This window comes from Zonotrichia albicollis, chromosome 3, assembly GCF_047830755.1.
Source record: "Zonotrichia albicollis isolate bZonAlb1 chromosome 3, bZonAlb1.hap1, whole genome shotgun sequence".
Taxonomy (NCBI): Eukaryota; Metazoa; Chordata; class Aves; order Passeriformes; family Passerellidae; genus Zonotrichia; species Zonotrichia albicollis.
Genome location: NC_133821.1, coordinates 57737719 through 57755366, shown reverse-complemented (window position 1 = coordinate 57755366; position 17648 = coordinate 57737719). Strand labels below are relative to the sequence as shown.

Genomic DNA, 17648 nt, shown 5'->3' with positions numbered 1-17648 from the left:
AAATTAACTGTGCAGAAGCTTGGACTATGGTACTACTACAAGTAGCATGTAATAAGATAATTTACACTCTACTATATGTGTGTATGAAACTCTAAGTACCATAACATAATATAACCATTAAGTAGCTAGACCCATCCAATTTAGTTTAGAGTTTGTAGTTATGGGATTATGCTGCATAGTGAAAAAAAAAAAAAATCTACCACCTGTGTCATAATACTTCAACTCAGAATAATATTTTCCCTTTCTTCAGACATCTGCTGATTTACTGGGAACTTGTTGCTAGAGGTGTTGTCAAGTCCTAGTGCTCACACACGTGATTTCTGAGAGTTATTTTCACAGAACTGCTGAACCAAATGGGAGTAGTAATTAAAACATACACTTTTAGGGAGGATCATAAAGTTCATAAGAGTGTTTCAGATTAGATACACCTAGCTGATTGCAAATTAACCCCCGATTAGGTTCTGCAGTTTTATGTAACAGTATCTTTTTCTAACCAAAAGGAAATGGTTCCTGTAGCCCAGTCCCTGTCATGACTGGTTTGTCTTTGCTGCCTTGGATGCTATAACAGGGGCTGGTGAGACCTCCTCTGGCAGCACTATCAGTGCACAGTCCTATGGATTTGCAGGTGCTGGCAGATACGGCTCCTGGGTTTCTTTTTTTCATCACTTTGTTGAGGTTTATTGATTTCTAATTATAAAGTGAGCTACATTTTTTAAAAGGTGAGTTTTCTGAAATTTTTATCTGAATTTGCAATTTTGCTAAATTTGCTTTGACTGGGCCTTAAGATAACAGCCATTTTTCCAAATCCTGTAAAAAGACCTGGCCACATGTACTCATTATGTTTGGAATGTTCCTCTGAGACTTTCTATTACACCAGCAAAATTTTTAACAGTGCAGCTCTTCCACTGGAAAAGCCCCTTTATTTGTTGACCCTGAAGTGTGTAAAATGAGGTAAAATCCCAGCATACAGTGACAATCATTACCTAAACCTCAGCTTTTCCTTGTAAGCCTTAGTGGGTTCTGCACACTCAAATAACTTCCATCTCAGTGAAATGAAAAATTGGTGCAGTGCAGAAGAATGTAGCCTGTGTTTTTCTTTATGAGAGCCTCAGTTTTAGCCATTCCTGACAACTTACTCAATATAGGATTTTAATGTCTCCTTTGATGCTAGATTTTGTATGAGAAACAACAGTCTTCCCCACATTACCAGAGTCGAGCTGGGTATTTTTCCAGCTAGTAACTCTCGGCTTTTTTCCAGCTGAATGCCACTGATATTTTTTGCCCTCTCATTTCTTTATTTTGTAATCTTCCATTTCTTTTATATAACCTTCTCCCCTTGATTTTTAACTATGTACTGTTCAGATGACTGCACAAATAAACTGGACTCAAAAACCTACAAATAAAAGTGAACTCTGCTGTTTTGCTTATCACTCACTGCCTAATTAGCTTCTTTTCTCTACTTTAGAAAGTGATATGAATAGTTACTGTCGAGGGTTAGACGACTCCCAGAAAAATGACAGGAATAGCACCAATGACAGAAATAGCAGAATAGGTTGTTGCAGAATCCAACTCTAACATTTGACACAAAGAAAATTTCAAATTTTAAGCTTACTCCTTTGTGATAATCTTCTATTTCAGATAATGTAAAAGAAAGATTTTAATCTCCGCTTTTCCTTTATGTTTGTGTGTCTGACTTTTATCTTTTCCAGCGAGAGAGACAATCTGTCATGTTTATATGCAGGTCCATAATTTAAATTTAAATTCTGAAGCCTGGAGATCTTAAAACTTGGTATTTTGCAATTACACTTAACAAGTTAGCCTATGCCTGCAAAACAAATAAAAATATCTATTTCACAGTATACTGACACTGAAATGTAATGAAAGTGCCTAAGGTATGTGAATCAATCTACTTAAATATTTACTGCTTTAATGAACTCTGAATTTATGGGTGTGCATATTGAAATGAGGTAATTATTTTAAATAGCCCCTATGTATTTGTAGCTAAAGAGAAATTACATTTCCTTAAATCAACCTGAGGTTTGTTTGTGTGGGTTGGGAGTGCAGCACAGGCTGCTGCAGGGCAGAGGCAGCAGTAAGGAAGCAAATACCAGTCTTGTTCCCACTCTGCTGCTGTGGGGCGGGGAAGGCAGAGAGATGAGTTTCACACCAATGTGAATACTTGATTGGAGTGTTCTGTAAAGTGGATTCTTTGAATTTCACTCCCTTCAGTTTGTGAAAAGTAGGCTGTACCACAGAAGTGTAGGCTGAGAGGGACCTCTGGAGGTCTTCTAGTTCAAATTCCTGGTCAAACCAGTGCTGACTTCTAAGGTGAATAAGATTGTCCAGGCACTTGGGTTAAACAAGCTTTGAAAATCACCAAGGACGGACATTCCACAGCCTCTCTTAATTTTATTGTGAAGTATATTCCTTTACAGCTGACTGGAAATTCCTTTACTGCAATTTCAGATTACTGCCTCCTGTCCTTCCAGAGTGCACCTTTGGAAAAGGTCTATCTCCCTAAGCCCCCCTGTAGGCACAAAAGGCAGCAGTTAGGTCTTCCCTTTTGCAAGCATAAAAAAAGTCTGTTCCTCCACTGGATTTTGCCATTTGAAATATATTTCTTGTGTTGTTTGTGGGGCTCAAAAGTAGTCTTGGTGTCCCAGAAGTTTCCTTTTGATGCTGAGTAGAAAGAAATAAGCACTTTGCCTGCTGGCTAAGCTGCTGCTCGTGCAGCTGGGGATGTGGTTTGTCTGCATTGCTGCAAAGAGATACTGCTGACTCATGTTCAGCTTCTCCTTCAGATCATTTCCTACAAGCAGCAATCCAGACAGACAGTCCCCAGCCTATCAGAATGCAGGAGCTTACTCCCTCCCACATGCAGGGGTATATTTATCTCAGATACATGAAAACTTCTGGTTATTTTGGCTTAAGTAGATTCACAGTTAAATTGCTGTCTTCTTTGTGAAAGATAAAAAAGACATCAAAACTTCAGCTGACCTAATTATAAATATTAATTTACTCTTTATTGATCATTCTGCACTTTCTAGAATTACATCATAGCGAAGAGGTTTTTATACAAAAAAGGCATTAACAGCTGTTGATTTGGGCTATATGGCCAGGCAATAAAAAGGGTACTTGGAGTGTGCAACTTTGTGCAGCAAGCAGACTATAAATACTCCATACCCTGCACTGCTTGGATGGAAATGTACCGTGGTTCAGGCATGCCATATTCTGTAAATAATTAGTTCTTCCAAAGAGTTGTTACAGGTTTCCTAAAATTAATACACTGTAGCACTATTAGAAGGGCTTAAATAATATATTCACTGTTGCCACAGTTATCAGGGATAGAACATTAATATCAAGTGGATTTTTTAAACTCACCATCCTCTCAGATAGCTGCTTCAAATGCTGGTGATAGCCAGATCAAGGCATGTATGTTCTGGTTCCTCCTCTGCCTACAGACAAGGCTTCTTTCTTCTTTGGTGTTTCTTAGCAGAAGCCTGGTGTGCATCCTCCTAGACAGCATCAGTAGAAAGCGCTGCTGCTTGGGATTCATGCTAACCTTGTTATCCAATAATTGAAGTAGGGATTGAAATTTCTCTATATGTGAGGTTCTCTATATGGGGGGTTCTTTTATATTATATGTGATTGAAATTTCTCTACATGTGGGGTTCTTTTATATTATTTATCTGTATCCATTTGTTTCAACAGTGAATTTATCACGACTGGACTGACCAGTCCTTTGATTAATAGTAGGGCATTTGTACTTTGAGATAAGTACATGCTAATAGATGGATGAAAAAAACTTAGTGAATGTATGACAGATTTTCACAGAGATATTTAAAAATTGATGAAGACCAGATTCTACCCTGATTAGGATCTTGCTCTATGATAATTTCAAGAAGGTCACAAGGCTTTCCTCTGTGTGTGTTGGGGGAAAATTTTTTTTTCACACAGAACATTGCTCCTGAAAGAAATAAGCACTCTATTTACACATATAGAAGACTTCTCAAGTCTTCCAGGAAATCCGTTTGAAAACTATTTACAGTATTAGTATGCAAATTATATACCACACACTAAATGAGATTCTTGCAGCAGAGCACTCTGACAGGCATCTCACTATTTGAACTATGGTGGTACAGTTAAAAAAACAACACAAAAAGAAAACACAGCTGGATATAATTGTATTCAAACACATACTTGTTATGTTAATGAGGGCATACAAATAAAATTAAATGTTGTCCAGCAAAGGTTTTCCCACAAAGGCTGAGTTATTTTAGCAAGATGTTCACATAATGCAACTTTTTGTGTTTATTGTAATTGAAAATATGTTTGATATTTATCCCTAAATATTTACAGATGAAATTTGGCAGCATCAGAAAAACAACGAAACCCATCTTGTATCAAGTATAATTTAATAAATATTCTTCAGCTAAGAAGAAAACTTAAATTGTGTCCCAAACTACATTAGGTACTTCTGATCATATAATTTAAATAAAGAGAATGCTCTTGTGTAGAGGTAGTGATGCATGTCTTGAGCTCCTATTGTTACCCCAGTTTGTCAGAGTAGCTGATGCACCCTTTAGCCACCTCCCCTTCTGCCCTGAAGCATCCTGAGAGTTCCTTGCCTCTGCCTTCCTGGGGCTGCTCTCCTGCCAGCTTCTCTTCAGTCCCACCTTTGTCCAGCGTCTGCCCCCACAGCCTCTCCCTGCCCAAGCAACTTCACTTCAGTGTGAGGGCTTGGAAGCAGCCAGGTGTCCGTAAGAATCCACAAAGTGCTGGACAAGGTCACTACTGGGTCGGGCCTCTTTGCAACCAGCAAAAGTGTTGCCCTTGTTTTGTCCCTGAAAGTCTCCCAGGAGTTCTTGTCCCCCTCGCATCAATATGTACAATTCTGGCATGGAAGTTACCCAGGCAAGTTGCAGGATCTGTCCATACCCATTTACTTCCAGTGGGCTCAAAATTTTTAAAAATAAGAAGCTTCAGATGAGGTTTATCCCTTTCTTTTCCCCCCCTCTCCATTTTTAGGACATAGAAGCATAACTTCAAAGCATGCTTAGAAGCATAAAAACCATAACTGAAAACTGAACAAATAACAGTTTGTGCCTTATGTAAGTGTGCCTGCTATTCAAATTGTTACATTCAAAGGCTGTGGATGTTGTTAAAGCCCCTGCTTTCTTTACTGCCAGCTGCTGCTGTAATCCTAAAGTAGATGCACTTGGTTTTTTAAACTTTATATCTCAGTATACTGCCCTGGGAAATTGCTTTCTGCTTTTAAATTGGCCATCATGCAGAACTTTGTATTTTTCAACCTGTTTTTTACTTTGAGATTTGCAAGTTATTTCTGAGTTTAAAACTTCCCGTTTTTGTTCAGAAGCACAAAAGATACTGTCCCAATTCTAGTGTATCAGGTGCAGTCTTAAGGATATTGTCTATTTTTATCATCTGCAATGAAAAGCTGTTTCTACTTCAAATGTTATATTATCAAATGCACACTAATTTATTACTTTAAAATAGAAACTTATTTATATATTAATTTTTTTTAAAAAAACATACTGGATTAAAAAAAAAATCAGTCTGTTGCTTAGAAAATTCTCCAGAGGCAAAGTAACATTGCTCTGTTTAATAAAAGCTTTTTTTTCTTAGCTATATAAGATATTCTTAGCCTGTATAAGCCTAAATTTTGTCTTATTAAATTTAGAGTCACATCAAGCATTGTCCATTATGATAAGAAGACAGAGTTGTATCTTTAGAGCAATAATAAGTCCAGCTTGGCTGTTGGGCAAGTAAATTCAATATCTAGCTACTTCCATTAAAAATACCCCAACCTACTTTCAGTAGAAGCCTGTTCCCACTAGAGAACAGATTTTGTCGTTTCCACTCAGTGTCAAATGTAATCCCTCCAAAATCAATAGATAAAACTCACCTGAGAGCAAAACACTTTTTTTAAATTTGTTTCCAGCAATGGGTAAAAAACAGATGTACAAATAGATTTTTGTACTTAGAGGGAAGTGTCAAAAGAAGATGAATTAGGAGATAGAGTACTTGTGTGCTTTGGGAGGCCACAGAGTTTTGAGAATGAACCACTGAAACCCAAATCTGGTGTGTTGATAGTAATTTTATTTAGGCTGTCAGTCTTCTGGTTAGGCTGCAGAAGCCTTTTTTGTTGGTTTGGTTTGGTTTTTTCTCTTTCTTTTCTGTAGAAACAAAACCTTTTTGTTTTTTTTTCATTTAGTTTTAAAACATAATCCTCTTTAAATTTGACCAAAACCAACTGCTCCTGAAGCAAACCTGAGGTGCAGAGCTGAGGTGAATATTTCCTAATTCTGTTTATTTTGTCTCATTAGGTCAACCATGTTCCTTAGAGGGATAGCTAGAATGTAATGAATGGCTTCCTTGGCAAAACCGAAGCAGAAACTGACTGGTTTCCACTGTCTTGGCAATTTATTTTATTTCAATTTCATGGTGGGGAATTTATTTTTCAGTCTTGCACTCTGAAGAGGAGTAGCTCAGAGAAGTTCCGTCACAGATTTAGCCTTTGCTTTCCTTTCTCTTTCTTTTAATAGCCTGGCTGTGTAAACACTACTGAAGTGGATATAAAAAAATCTTCAAGAATGAGAAATCCACATAAAACAAGAAAGGTAAGTTATTATATCAAAAGCAGGAGGTGGAAGAAAATTTATAGAATGAATTTTCATAATTTCTTAAAGCACTTTTTTCTTACAGCTTCAAGGAGCAAATGCATGAAATGTATGTTAATATTTCATAAGCTCTTAGTTGAATTAGTATTAACAAATTTGCTAATGCTAAATGAATGCTATCACATAGAATTTTGGAGAAGTATAAACAGATTTTGAAGATAAAATTCATTTTTGCATGCTTTATTCATGTTATTCAGTAGATTGAATAAAGCACATTAAAATGTTTCTGTCAGTAATTAAGGAAAAAAAAATTAAAAATTCAGTATGAACTCTAACAGCAGTTCTTGTCCTGGTCTTCATGAAAAGGGTGTCTCTATATTCCAATTATGCCCAAAATGGATGACTGGAAATGATGGAAGAAATTAGCTCTATCTAAATTAGGTTGTAATTACAGTGTAACTTCTCTAGGGATGTACAGATGGATTTGCTCAACACTTTTATATCCTTTGCACCATAACCATATAGATTGACTCCCACTTAAAGTACTTCCTTTGAGGTGCATTTGCATGTTGACCCATAGGAAGGTAAGTTTTAAAAAGGAAAGTGGATTTAGAGAAAGTTTTAGCTTGGCTTCTTTATGGTAGTGAAAGGTCCAGATTAGTGTAATTTACCAGATAGTAATTGCAATTTTGGAAGTAATCCAAATAATCTGTGAGTTAGTGTACCTCTCAGGATACTCCACCAACCAGTCATCTCCTTACTGTAATAGCATCTCCCAGTGTCGTTCCCCATGTTTAGTGTGATGCTAATATAGAGACCTAATAAAAGTGGACCCTTGCTTGTGGCTTTATGGAACTGTGGGAGTTTGGGAGTCTTTGTTTTACACTCCAGTGCAGAAGCACGATTTTATCTGAGTGCATGGGTAATTGAAGTTTCTTTAGGTAAAGATGATCTTGGCTAACTTGTTAAGCACAATGTAGTATGGGTGTGTGTAGAAAGCATTGTCTGAAAGCAACCATCATTGTTTCATTTTTTTTTTGCACAGTCTGTCTATGGCTTACAAAATGACATTCGAAGTCACAGCCCTACGCACACGCCGGTGCCAGAGAGTAAGCCACCCACAGAAGATGAACTACACCAAGAGGTTTGGAACATAACTACAAACGTGTACTTTTAAAAGAACTTTTTAGGTGGTAACTTTTTAGGTATAAACCCAAAAATTATTGTAACTGGGAAGTTATTCAAAACAGCTGTTGCAAACATTTAATAAACCTTTTTCTTGTCCCAAGGTATATGGATTTAGGCATGTAACATCATCAAAATTAATGAGACAAAACCTGAATTTTTTGTATCTATATTCAACACCTAAAGGCTGTAGGAAGTAGTCAAGTGAGTGGGTTCATTGCATAGCTCAGCCCATTAGCCCCTTTAGCTGTAGACAGCTTGCTCTTCTTTCAGCGCTGATTTGAGGCTTGGGGGTATACTTACCACTCCATACATGCATGTATAGGTTCACACACTTATCTACTGTTAAAACTTAGAGTTTTAGAGTCTGGAGAAGTTAAATATCTGAAGAAGTATTAGTTCTCAAAAAATCTAAAAAATGGCTAACTGGATTTCTGTTGATGAACCTTTAGGGAAAATGTTCTATTGGGCACATTTTTTGTCTCTATGAGCTTTCCTCTTTAATGGAAACTTCCATTTATTTTAGAGCTACACTGGTGAAATGTTGTTTTAATTCAGATATATTTCTCTTCTGTGCCCTAGGGTAAATTAATGTTCAATTACAGCCCTAATAAAAAAAGTTATAGAAATAGAGTCAAGTAATAAATTACTCATAAAACTCTTTTCCTTCCTTTTTTGCAGATTAAGCACTGGCAAATGCAATTAGACAGACATAGATTAAAAATGTCAAAAGTTGCAGAGAGGTACGTATATTGTCACATTTTCTATTTTTTTCAGTTAGACCGGTAACTATTGGGAAAAATGTCAGTGTGAAATAGCTTCAAAGAGCTATTCACTGCAAATAGGTCTTCAAAGAGAGACATGAGAGCTCAGATGTCATAGAAATAACTGATGAGAGTTTACTTTAAGTGGAGAAGTATGAAATTCTTTTAGTGATAAAAATATTCCAGATATTCCGTGATACATTTCTGATAAACCTGAGTCTCTGAAAGAGCCTCTGACCAAGTGATTATAAGTTTCACCTTTCACTGGCAGGGAGGCTAAATGGGAATAGGTCTGGGGTTGTTGTTTTGATGTTTCAAAAGGGCAATCACTGATGGAGCAAGGGAATTGGCTGGTGTGGAGCTCAGTCAGTGCTTGAACAAAGTGACTTTGGGCTCAGTTTGGGTCAGAGATGTAACGCTAGTAGGAATATGTCTGCAAATATGACCTAAGTTTGTCAGGAAGGGCTAGAAAGCAAATAAAACAAAAAGCCCAACATTGCAGAAAATTGAGCTGCATGGGGCTTAGTAAAGGAAAATAAGGCCAAATACAAATTGCTCTTCATCTTCTCATAAACATTTCTGCATATATGTCTACTCATTTATGTGTATGTGTGTATACATATGCAAATCCAAATAAATATTTATTTATAAAGAGAGCAGGCTAAGAATTTTTTGTTTGCTGAACAGTAAAAAAAAAAGTTCACTAAATATAATAGGAATTGAAAAGAAAGAATGCTTGTCCTCACTTGTCAATAATTTTACAAGAATTATGAGACCAAAGGAAACAGCAAACATAAATAAGGACAATGGGAGATGTAAATTACCAGAATACAAGCAAAGTTTTTAGTGTGTGGAACTAAGCCTGGCCAATTCCTGAATATTAAAAAAAAAGTTGAAAAATTGATTTATTTTTGCTGGGAATAATGTCCTTGGATTAGGAAATAATAATAATAATAAAGATATTTAAGAGAAAATAAAAGGAGTACTAGCAGCTGCAGGCCAATAAATATAAAAATATAACCTGTGTCAAATGCAGTGTTTTAGAACAGATTTTAAGGAAACTGTTGATTAAAACCATAAAGGGATATAAAACATGTTCCTTTATGAAAACAAATGTGCATGGAGCAGGTTGTATGATTTAATTTATTAGTGCCTAAAGAAACCTTAAATGAGCTATGTGGAAGTATTAGGGAAGCTTATTTTATTTCTACTCTGGGTATACCTGAGCCACCTCTCCTTCTTCAATGGTCCACTGTCAAACAGCCTGAGCAAACCCTGAGCTTGTGGCTGCCTTCTGAGTGTGGGCACACAGTTACCATGGCTTGGTGATGCAAGGTGACTTGTTAGCTGGGGTAACCTCATCAGGTTTCTTCTCCTCCTGACGTGACAATGTTTGATGCTTTTGTTTTCCTAGTCTATTAGCTTATACAGAGCAGTATTTGGAATATGATCCTTTTCTTGTGCCCCCTGATCCCTCAAACCCTTGGATATCAGATGACACCACTTTCTGGGAACTGGAGGCAAGGTATACAATTTTATTTCTTCTTTGGAAGTAAGGCAGTATAACATGCTTTTCTGGAAATATGAAGATTTCAGAGAGAGGTACTGCACGAGAATACTGAGGCCTTAGAAGGGCAATGCAGTACCCTTTTGGTCTTTCCAATTTTACAGATTTGTAAGATGGGAAGTGCTATATATTAATAAATCTGTGTGAAATGTTACAGTAACCAGTTTCCAGACTTCTAGAATGGTAAAAAAAAAAAAAAAAAAAAAAAAAAAAAAAAAGACAGCTTTTAAAATCTGATAACATTCCTAGTTGGAAATCTTTATTTTTCTGTGTATTACCTTCTTCCTAAGTAAGTACTAAAAGTCTGTTTTCTTATTGCTGATTGTTGCACAGATGTGAGCACTCTAAAAAGTGAGAAAACAATGGAACTTTAGAACTTAGTCTAAATTATGAATACATTGTTAGAATACTGAAGTATTGGTCACTTTGGGTTCTGTTGTTTTTAATTCTGCAGCAAAGAGCCAGGACAGCAGAGGGTGAAACGATGGGGATTTGGCATGGATGAAGCTTTGAAAGACCCTGTGGGAAGAGAGCAGTTTCTGAAATTCTTGGAGTCAGAATTCAGTTCAGAAAATTTAAGGTAAATGAGAGCTAGTTTATTTTTTAATAGCTTGTAAGTTATATTGGATTTTTGCTTTGTTGTTGTTTTTTCCTGATACTTTTCATTTTTTGACCCCTTCAACAAATTTCTTCATCTTTCAGAATTAATTAATCCAGATTGCTACTTGCTTTCATGTATAGGCTGATGGAAATATTCATATAGTTAACAGAGACACACATGAAGCATATTTTTCCATTAATATTCAACTTTTGGTCAAACTACTCTTATAAGAACTTTTCTCTAAGCTTGTCTTTTAAACACATATAAAATGGATTCATTCAAAGCCTGTTAAATATAATTTATTTAGTCAAATATTACGAGAAAAGTAAAATGAAAATAAGAAATATTAAAAATAAATAAAGGATCTAAAAGTAAAATTAATCGACTTTCATCAGGTTGATTGGTTTCTGGGGATCATTTTGAATGTCTCCACCAATATTCTAATACTTGTACATCTGACACAGCTGAAGTAGGGTGACATCTAGCTCTCAAATGCCTCACTAATTGTAAAATGGAAAGTGTTCTCAGTGTATGCAGCATAGATGGTATGTTTTTAAAAGTGTGCTTACAGAATTACTTTTAAGTGAGGGGAAAAATGACTTGATTTTAAAAATGGCAGTCCATCAATTGGTTAATAGCATGTTTTGGTTTTGCTGTTCTAAGAAAGTCGTATTTCAGTAAGAGTTATTTCAGAGAGATTATTAACAGCCTTTCTATAGACAGAAAAAATAAGCTGAGCATAGTACAAAAATATAGGCAACACATTTTTATCTTAATTCCACCTTCTCGTCAGATGTCATTTGTATCACTTTCCATTCACCAATAACATAAGTAGTATAAAATTCTATTTGCATTTACATTCTAGAACTCAGAATAATCCTAACCTACTTTTTTCCTATGCCAATTCTTACTCTAAAGTGGTGCAGCATAGCCATTCATACTAAAATTATGCTTTTGTAGCATCTTACAAGAGGCATTTAATATTTATGGTGTTGATTTATAAATGCCGGGTAATTGCACAGATCTCCTTGTTGTTAATTTAAATTTGTCAGCAGAATAATTAGTTGGAGTCCTCTAAGTTGCTGACCATGTTCATATTCAAACTTTAACTTTGCATCAGAAATATAGCCTGACCTGTATGTGTATGTTGATGACTTTATTTGTCACAAATACAGATTTTTCTTATTAAAAATGCCAGTTGGTAAATGAATTTTTAAAAATCAGAATAAGACCAAGAAAAGGAAAGGTAATCTTTTTCTTTTTATATAATTGTTTAAAGAGCGTCCTGGTTATTTGTTATGCAGAGCAGCTGTTCAAACATGAACCTATTGAGCCCAGTGTGTGCTGCAGTTTGTGGTGCTTTTCTGTGATTAATTTGTCTCTCTGCCAACTAGACTGTTACCCACATAATCCCTAACTCTTTCGTCTAATCCTATTTACAACACTAAATACAGGCAAACTGCAAGTAACTGATCTAGAAAAATTCTTTCAAGAAATTTCTTCAGAGATGATTCCTTGACATGCCATCTACTCTTCTGTCTCTTCCTCTAAATTCTTAAATTGGCATTATAAAATATAATATCTGAGAAACAGTGAATATGATCTTAAAAGCCAGGCAGGGGATAAATTTGCTCTGAGAAGGTGCTTTCTGTGATAATTAGCTGAAGGGAAACTATCTCAGAAGCTCAGAATTATGTTTGTAAATGCCTAAGCTGTAGGGAAATCAGCCCATTAGGTTCACATAGTAAATTTGGGTTAGAAACATGAATTTGTAAAGCTTGTTGTGTATGGCTGTCAAAATGTTTTAGATGTCAATAACAGAAGTTAAAAGCTTGATGATTTCAAGCATTACCAATAAATAAACCTTAGAAGGCAACCACTTTCATTGCTCACCTGTTAACTCCATCTTGGTAATTTGGGAGTTTTAGTGGTATTTTTTTAATTATTATTTTGACAGCCACCTTAAGAGAAATAATTACGTCCACCCACATATTCCCACTGCAACAAATTCAACTCAAATCAGTTGCTGGTTGTTGTACTTCTACAGATCTAATAATGTTAAAATTTACAGCACTGCCAAGCCTATAGTTGGATAGGCAGCTGGGACTCGGCTTTCAAGCTTTCAAGCTGAGTACGCAGGATACAGCAGGGACTGCAGGCATGGCAGGAGCTTCAGCATTAGGTGATTCGGTGTCTTATACCTCCTTTTGTGAAACAAACACCAAAACCATGAAATGATAAGTCTACCAGATACACCATTTCTATTCAAGTGTAATGATATTACATAGCAAGAAGTCCCAGTGTTACTGTTACATTACCTTTGACTGAGAGCGCCTACAGTATTTGAGAATTTTATTCTTGGCAGATAAAGATCCTCTCTTAAAGGGTCTGTATCCCTGCCTTGGGATACTGATCCTGTCCTAAAGGGTCTGTATCCTTTCCTTGGGACACAGATCCTGTCTTAAAGAACACAGCAAGGATGAAGGATCTTGAGCTGCGATTTCATACTAAGAATTGTGCAGTGATCAGGAAAATAACCAGGTTTCCCCTTCTTACTTTGTATCTCTGTTCTTTTTTCTTTGCCTGTAAATGGGTCTTAATAGTATTTCACTCTCTGAAGGAGTGTTGAAAAGGAATAGCAAAGGAATAAAACTGCATAAACAGTTCTGTCAGTGCAGTAACTTCATTACAGTGTGACTGCAGTTAGCAGGTTGGATTCTGCACTCACCTGATGCAGGGTATGACTTGTGATCTCTTGTTACCATGCACATTTTTTGGAAGAATTGCTTTGTGTGCTGCTCAATACACAGAACAAATAGCCAAAGTAACATATGATTTGGATAATAGATTTATGAAATTCCCAATGCCTATTACAAAAATGGTGACCATTGTTTAAAATTCACAAGACTAAAGTCTGAGCATGATCCAGTGCTATTGAGCTTAGTCACAAGGTTTTCCAAGTGCTAAAAAAAGTACTTTTCAAAGAGAGTGAGTTTATGAAATCAAACTTACTGCAGCATGGCACCTGGAGACCTAATGCCTTTACTTTCTACAGGAAATTGTATTCCTCTTCTTGTCCTTCCTTTGTCTGTAGAGTAGCAGAATTATTTGGAAAATTAATATTTGTATGCTGACTACAGGTTTGCTCCCAAGTGGTTATTCTGTAGGAATTGCAGCCTGTAAAGATTAAATAATTTCAGACCTGCCAACCTGAAAGCCTGTCCCAATCCTTGTGCAGTGAGTGTGATCTCCAAAGCAGTTCAAAGAGTGAAAAACCTCTTAAGTTAGTGAAGGGAGAGTGGTGACAGGTTAGGTTCCATGATACACAGAAGGAAAAGCCACTGGATCCCTTGCCCCTTCCTTGATGCTCATTTCTTAGGTCTGCAATGTGTGACTGGTAGGGGAAAAGGGACTTTGCACTCTTGTTATCCAGAAAAAATAAGAGAGAGACTGAGAAATTTGATAGATTTGGATGTCTTCCTTCAATAATTTTTGTCTAACCATCTCCCTGCAAGCTGACATTTTATGAGGTGTTTATCCTTTACAGTGGTGATTATGAGGCCCTGTTGTGGGTGCTAATAATCTGACAGAAATTTAATCCTCAAAGCTGAAATTGCCTGTGAGTTATTCCTCATTCAGACTCAAGATTAAATGCCAAGTGCCAGCAATGTTGCCATTTCTGCAGAGCAGATGAGAAAGAACTAGTTGCAGGATTTAATGAGTTTCTCCGTCATATTCTTGAAATCCTTCAGTTCTACTATGCCTTGAAACTTGAAGTTGTAGTGGGCAAGGGGGTGGACTCTAGAAAACAGAGGGCAGTGTTTCGTGGCCCTGCAAAAATATAATGTGATTTTATTCATTTGTTTAGGTTTTTGTTTGCTTTTTCTGAAAATGCTGAAAGGTCTAGCCTCTTACTTGTTTTGTCACATGCACTGAGTGCAAAGTTTACATAATTCCCACTCCAGTGTTTCCACACTGACTCTACCTCATGTGTTTCACAGAGAACCACTACAGCCTTTCTCTCACTCATTGTTCCTGTGGGCTAAATTTAACTGATTACCTTGGTCTGGAATCTGGCTGCACCTGCCTTTAGGTCAGTTAATGGGACAGAAGCTGTGTTGCAGCTGTGCTATTTATCCATGAGGCCGCTGTGGCTTTGAAAGCAATCCAGCTGGAGGACATAATCCCCAGATACCTTGCCACATGTGTTTTAGCAGCCCATGTGGCTGGATGTGCTGCCACTGTGCACTGTGCACCCTCACTCTGCTCTGTGACCCAGCAGGTGGCAGCCCAGATGCTGGGGTAGAGGACAGCAGGGAGAGTCACACTCAGCTACTCAAGTCTCTGTTCAAACAGTGCTGAGCATCTGCTAGAAAGGGTCTCCATGGCACAAGCAAACCTCCACCAACAGGAAATGCAATTTCAACCCAGGGCAGCCAGACTGAGTTCTAGTTCCTTACACAGTCTGTGTGTATCATTGCCCAAAAACTGTAATTCCCCTTCTCCCCTCACCTGCCCTTGCGCACAGTTTATGTTGCAGACTGTGTGCTTTTTGCCACAGGAGTCTTCCCTTGCTCTGGTCACAGCTCATGAGGCAGAGAGCTGTAAAAAGGTACAGGGGAGCTCTTTTGATTTGAGGCCCTGTGCTGAGGTCTTGTGACTCCATTTCAACTTAATCTGTGCTGTTGGTTGCCATGGGATATTTGAAAAAAGTTATTTTTGAAAATGCAAGAGGGAGCAGCCTTATTTTTGTCATTTCTTAACTTTGAATATTTGAATTCAACTCTCTGTGGGAGGAGGGCAGGCATCTTTTTCTTAAAAGATAAGTAGATTAAAATCTTAAAATGTGTGTTGGCTGTGAAATAAGCACCCTAGACATAACACAGAAATCATATTTCTTCCCACTTTTGGAGAGGTTTCTATATTTAGAGTTTCACATTTTTAGTTGAGTCTTTGAATGCTATTGTTAGAAGGGTAAAATTAAATTAATCTATCAAAGAACTGGTGTTCAGCCTGCAGGAATTGGTCTATACAACCTCCCTATTCTGTGCTGCAAGCATAGAAGTTAAATTTATTGAAATTTATCTCCCATCTATTTTCCTAGAATTGAGTATAACCTACTATATGAAAACAATTTACTTGCAAAAGCAAATAGCATCCTAAGGCATGTTTGCAGTGACTTCCAAAGTTATTGGCAGTGATACAATGGAACAAAAAAGGCAGTGACATCTCTGAGCGAGATCTGCAGGATGTCTGCAGGGAGACAGAAAATGTGTGTTTACAAAGAGCATCCTTCCCTTTCATTTTTGTGTTCCTTACCTGACTTGGAGACACATGAGCAATCAGTCAATCCCAGAAGATGCACTTGAAGGGGTTAGCACTGCAGGATATGTGCTTTTAAATGCAAATATCTAAAGCAGCTTAAGGAAACCAAAGTAGGTTGCCCGTATTTGAAAGAGTGAACTGAATTAGAGTTTGTGAGCTTTGCAGTTTTAAAACTTGAGTTATCAGGCATTCCTGCATTGCCATCAGATTCTCAGGATACATCCCCAGGCTCTGTGCAGAACTATGTTCAATTCACGCTGTAGTTCATTAATAAAAGACATGCTACCCACAAGTTTTGAAACTGGAGTTCTATTGGCACAGGTCCCCTTTGTGACCTTGGAGAAACCATTGTACATTATTACATTATTAATATATTTGCAAAACTGGGACAATATTGCTTCTCTGTCTCTTGGAGAATCTTAGATGGAAAAATCGTGCTTATGTTCAATTGAAATTGAAGGTTGTAGACATACCTAAAATAGTCTTCTTGGTAGCATGAAGCTAACCATGCTGGCTTGTGGAAAATGAACACAGGCCTCTTCCATCTTTGATAAAAAGAAATTTCAATACAGAACTATGAAGGAATAATTGCTTCCTGAGAGGAAGTGAAGGATATCTTATAGCAAGAGTACTATAAGGTTTGATATGCTTTACTATCCTCTCTTAAGCCTTTTGCAATAATTAAATTAGATTTTGGATTGAGGGTGATGTCATTTTGCTTTCTTGGGGATCTGAGTACAGTTTCACTGTTCTCTCCTATCCCATCCTTGTTGAACTCAGCTAAGAGAATTTAAGTTGATCTCACAGTGTAAGCAGGAGGCAAACCACAAGGTGTACCCAATTTATTTGTGAGCCTTGGAAAATCCAGCTGATTTCAAATTTAAATCACTTCAAAGCTCAGCTTCTCTGTTTCATAGGATCAGCTGTGTCAGAACAATAATGAAAAGTTGCAACGGTATATATTGCATGTTTACCAAAGTCAAACTTTAGTTGAGCTTCTTGGATTTGGAGGAGAACTAAGTGGTCTGGATCATGTCTAAGAATGGGATCCTGAATTAATTTAGGATTATTTTGTGCCATGAAAGAGTCTGAACACCAATAGAAGAAATAACGAAATAAAGCTTGCAGCTACTTAGCTATGATCATAAAGTGCTCAGGACCTTTTCAGTGGTCTTGTTCCAGACTGAATGAGGATACAGTGAAGTGGCTGCACTACATATGGCTGCCCAATGTTGGTTTGCTCAGCAGCAGAAGAGAGAATGTGCAATTCCATTCAGCATTTTTAGCAAAAATATGCATGTAAATGGAACACTGAAAAGAGAAATTAAATTATAATTAACAAAAGAAATGCTTTTTCAATGTGTGCATGATTTCTGAGTAACAAAATTATTTCCATGGTTTAGGACTTAATAGGACTCAGAGACTCATGTAGATAGCAAGAATATAAATGATTAGTTTTTGAAAGAATGTCAAAAAGCAGTTAGGTTATAAGTAATATAAGCCCTTGTGGTCCAGCCAAAATGAAGTGTCAGTTTAATTCTAGCTAAATCTGGAATCTTCCTGCA

General features: G+C 36.9%; 1 protein-coding gene across 13 annotated transcripts in view; it reads left to right on the top strand.

The window, feature by feature from the left end:
• The window catches only part of RGS7 (regulator of G protein signaling 7), a 253709-nt gene that overhangs the window by 202689 nt on the left and 33372 nt on the right, over positions 1 to 17648 (top strand). For all 13 annotated transcript variants that reach the window (XM_074537545.1, XM_074537547.1, XM_026793803.2 and 10 more), the window contains 5 exons: positions 6567 to 6641; positions 7687 to 7785; positions 8508 to 8569; positions 10005 to 10115; positions 10612 to 10737. In XM_074537545.1, the coding sequence (XP_074393646.1) occupies positions 6567 to 6641; positions 7687 to 7785; positions 8508 to 8569; positions 10005 to 10115; positions 10612 to 10737 (473 nt within the window). The remainder of the gene's footprint in view (positions 1 to 6566; positions 6642 to 7686; positions 7786 to 8507; positions 8570 to 10004; positions 10116 to 10611; positions 10738 to 17648) is intronic.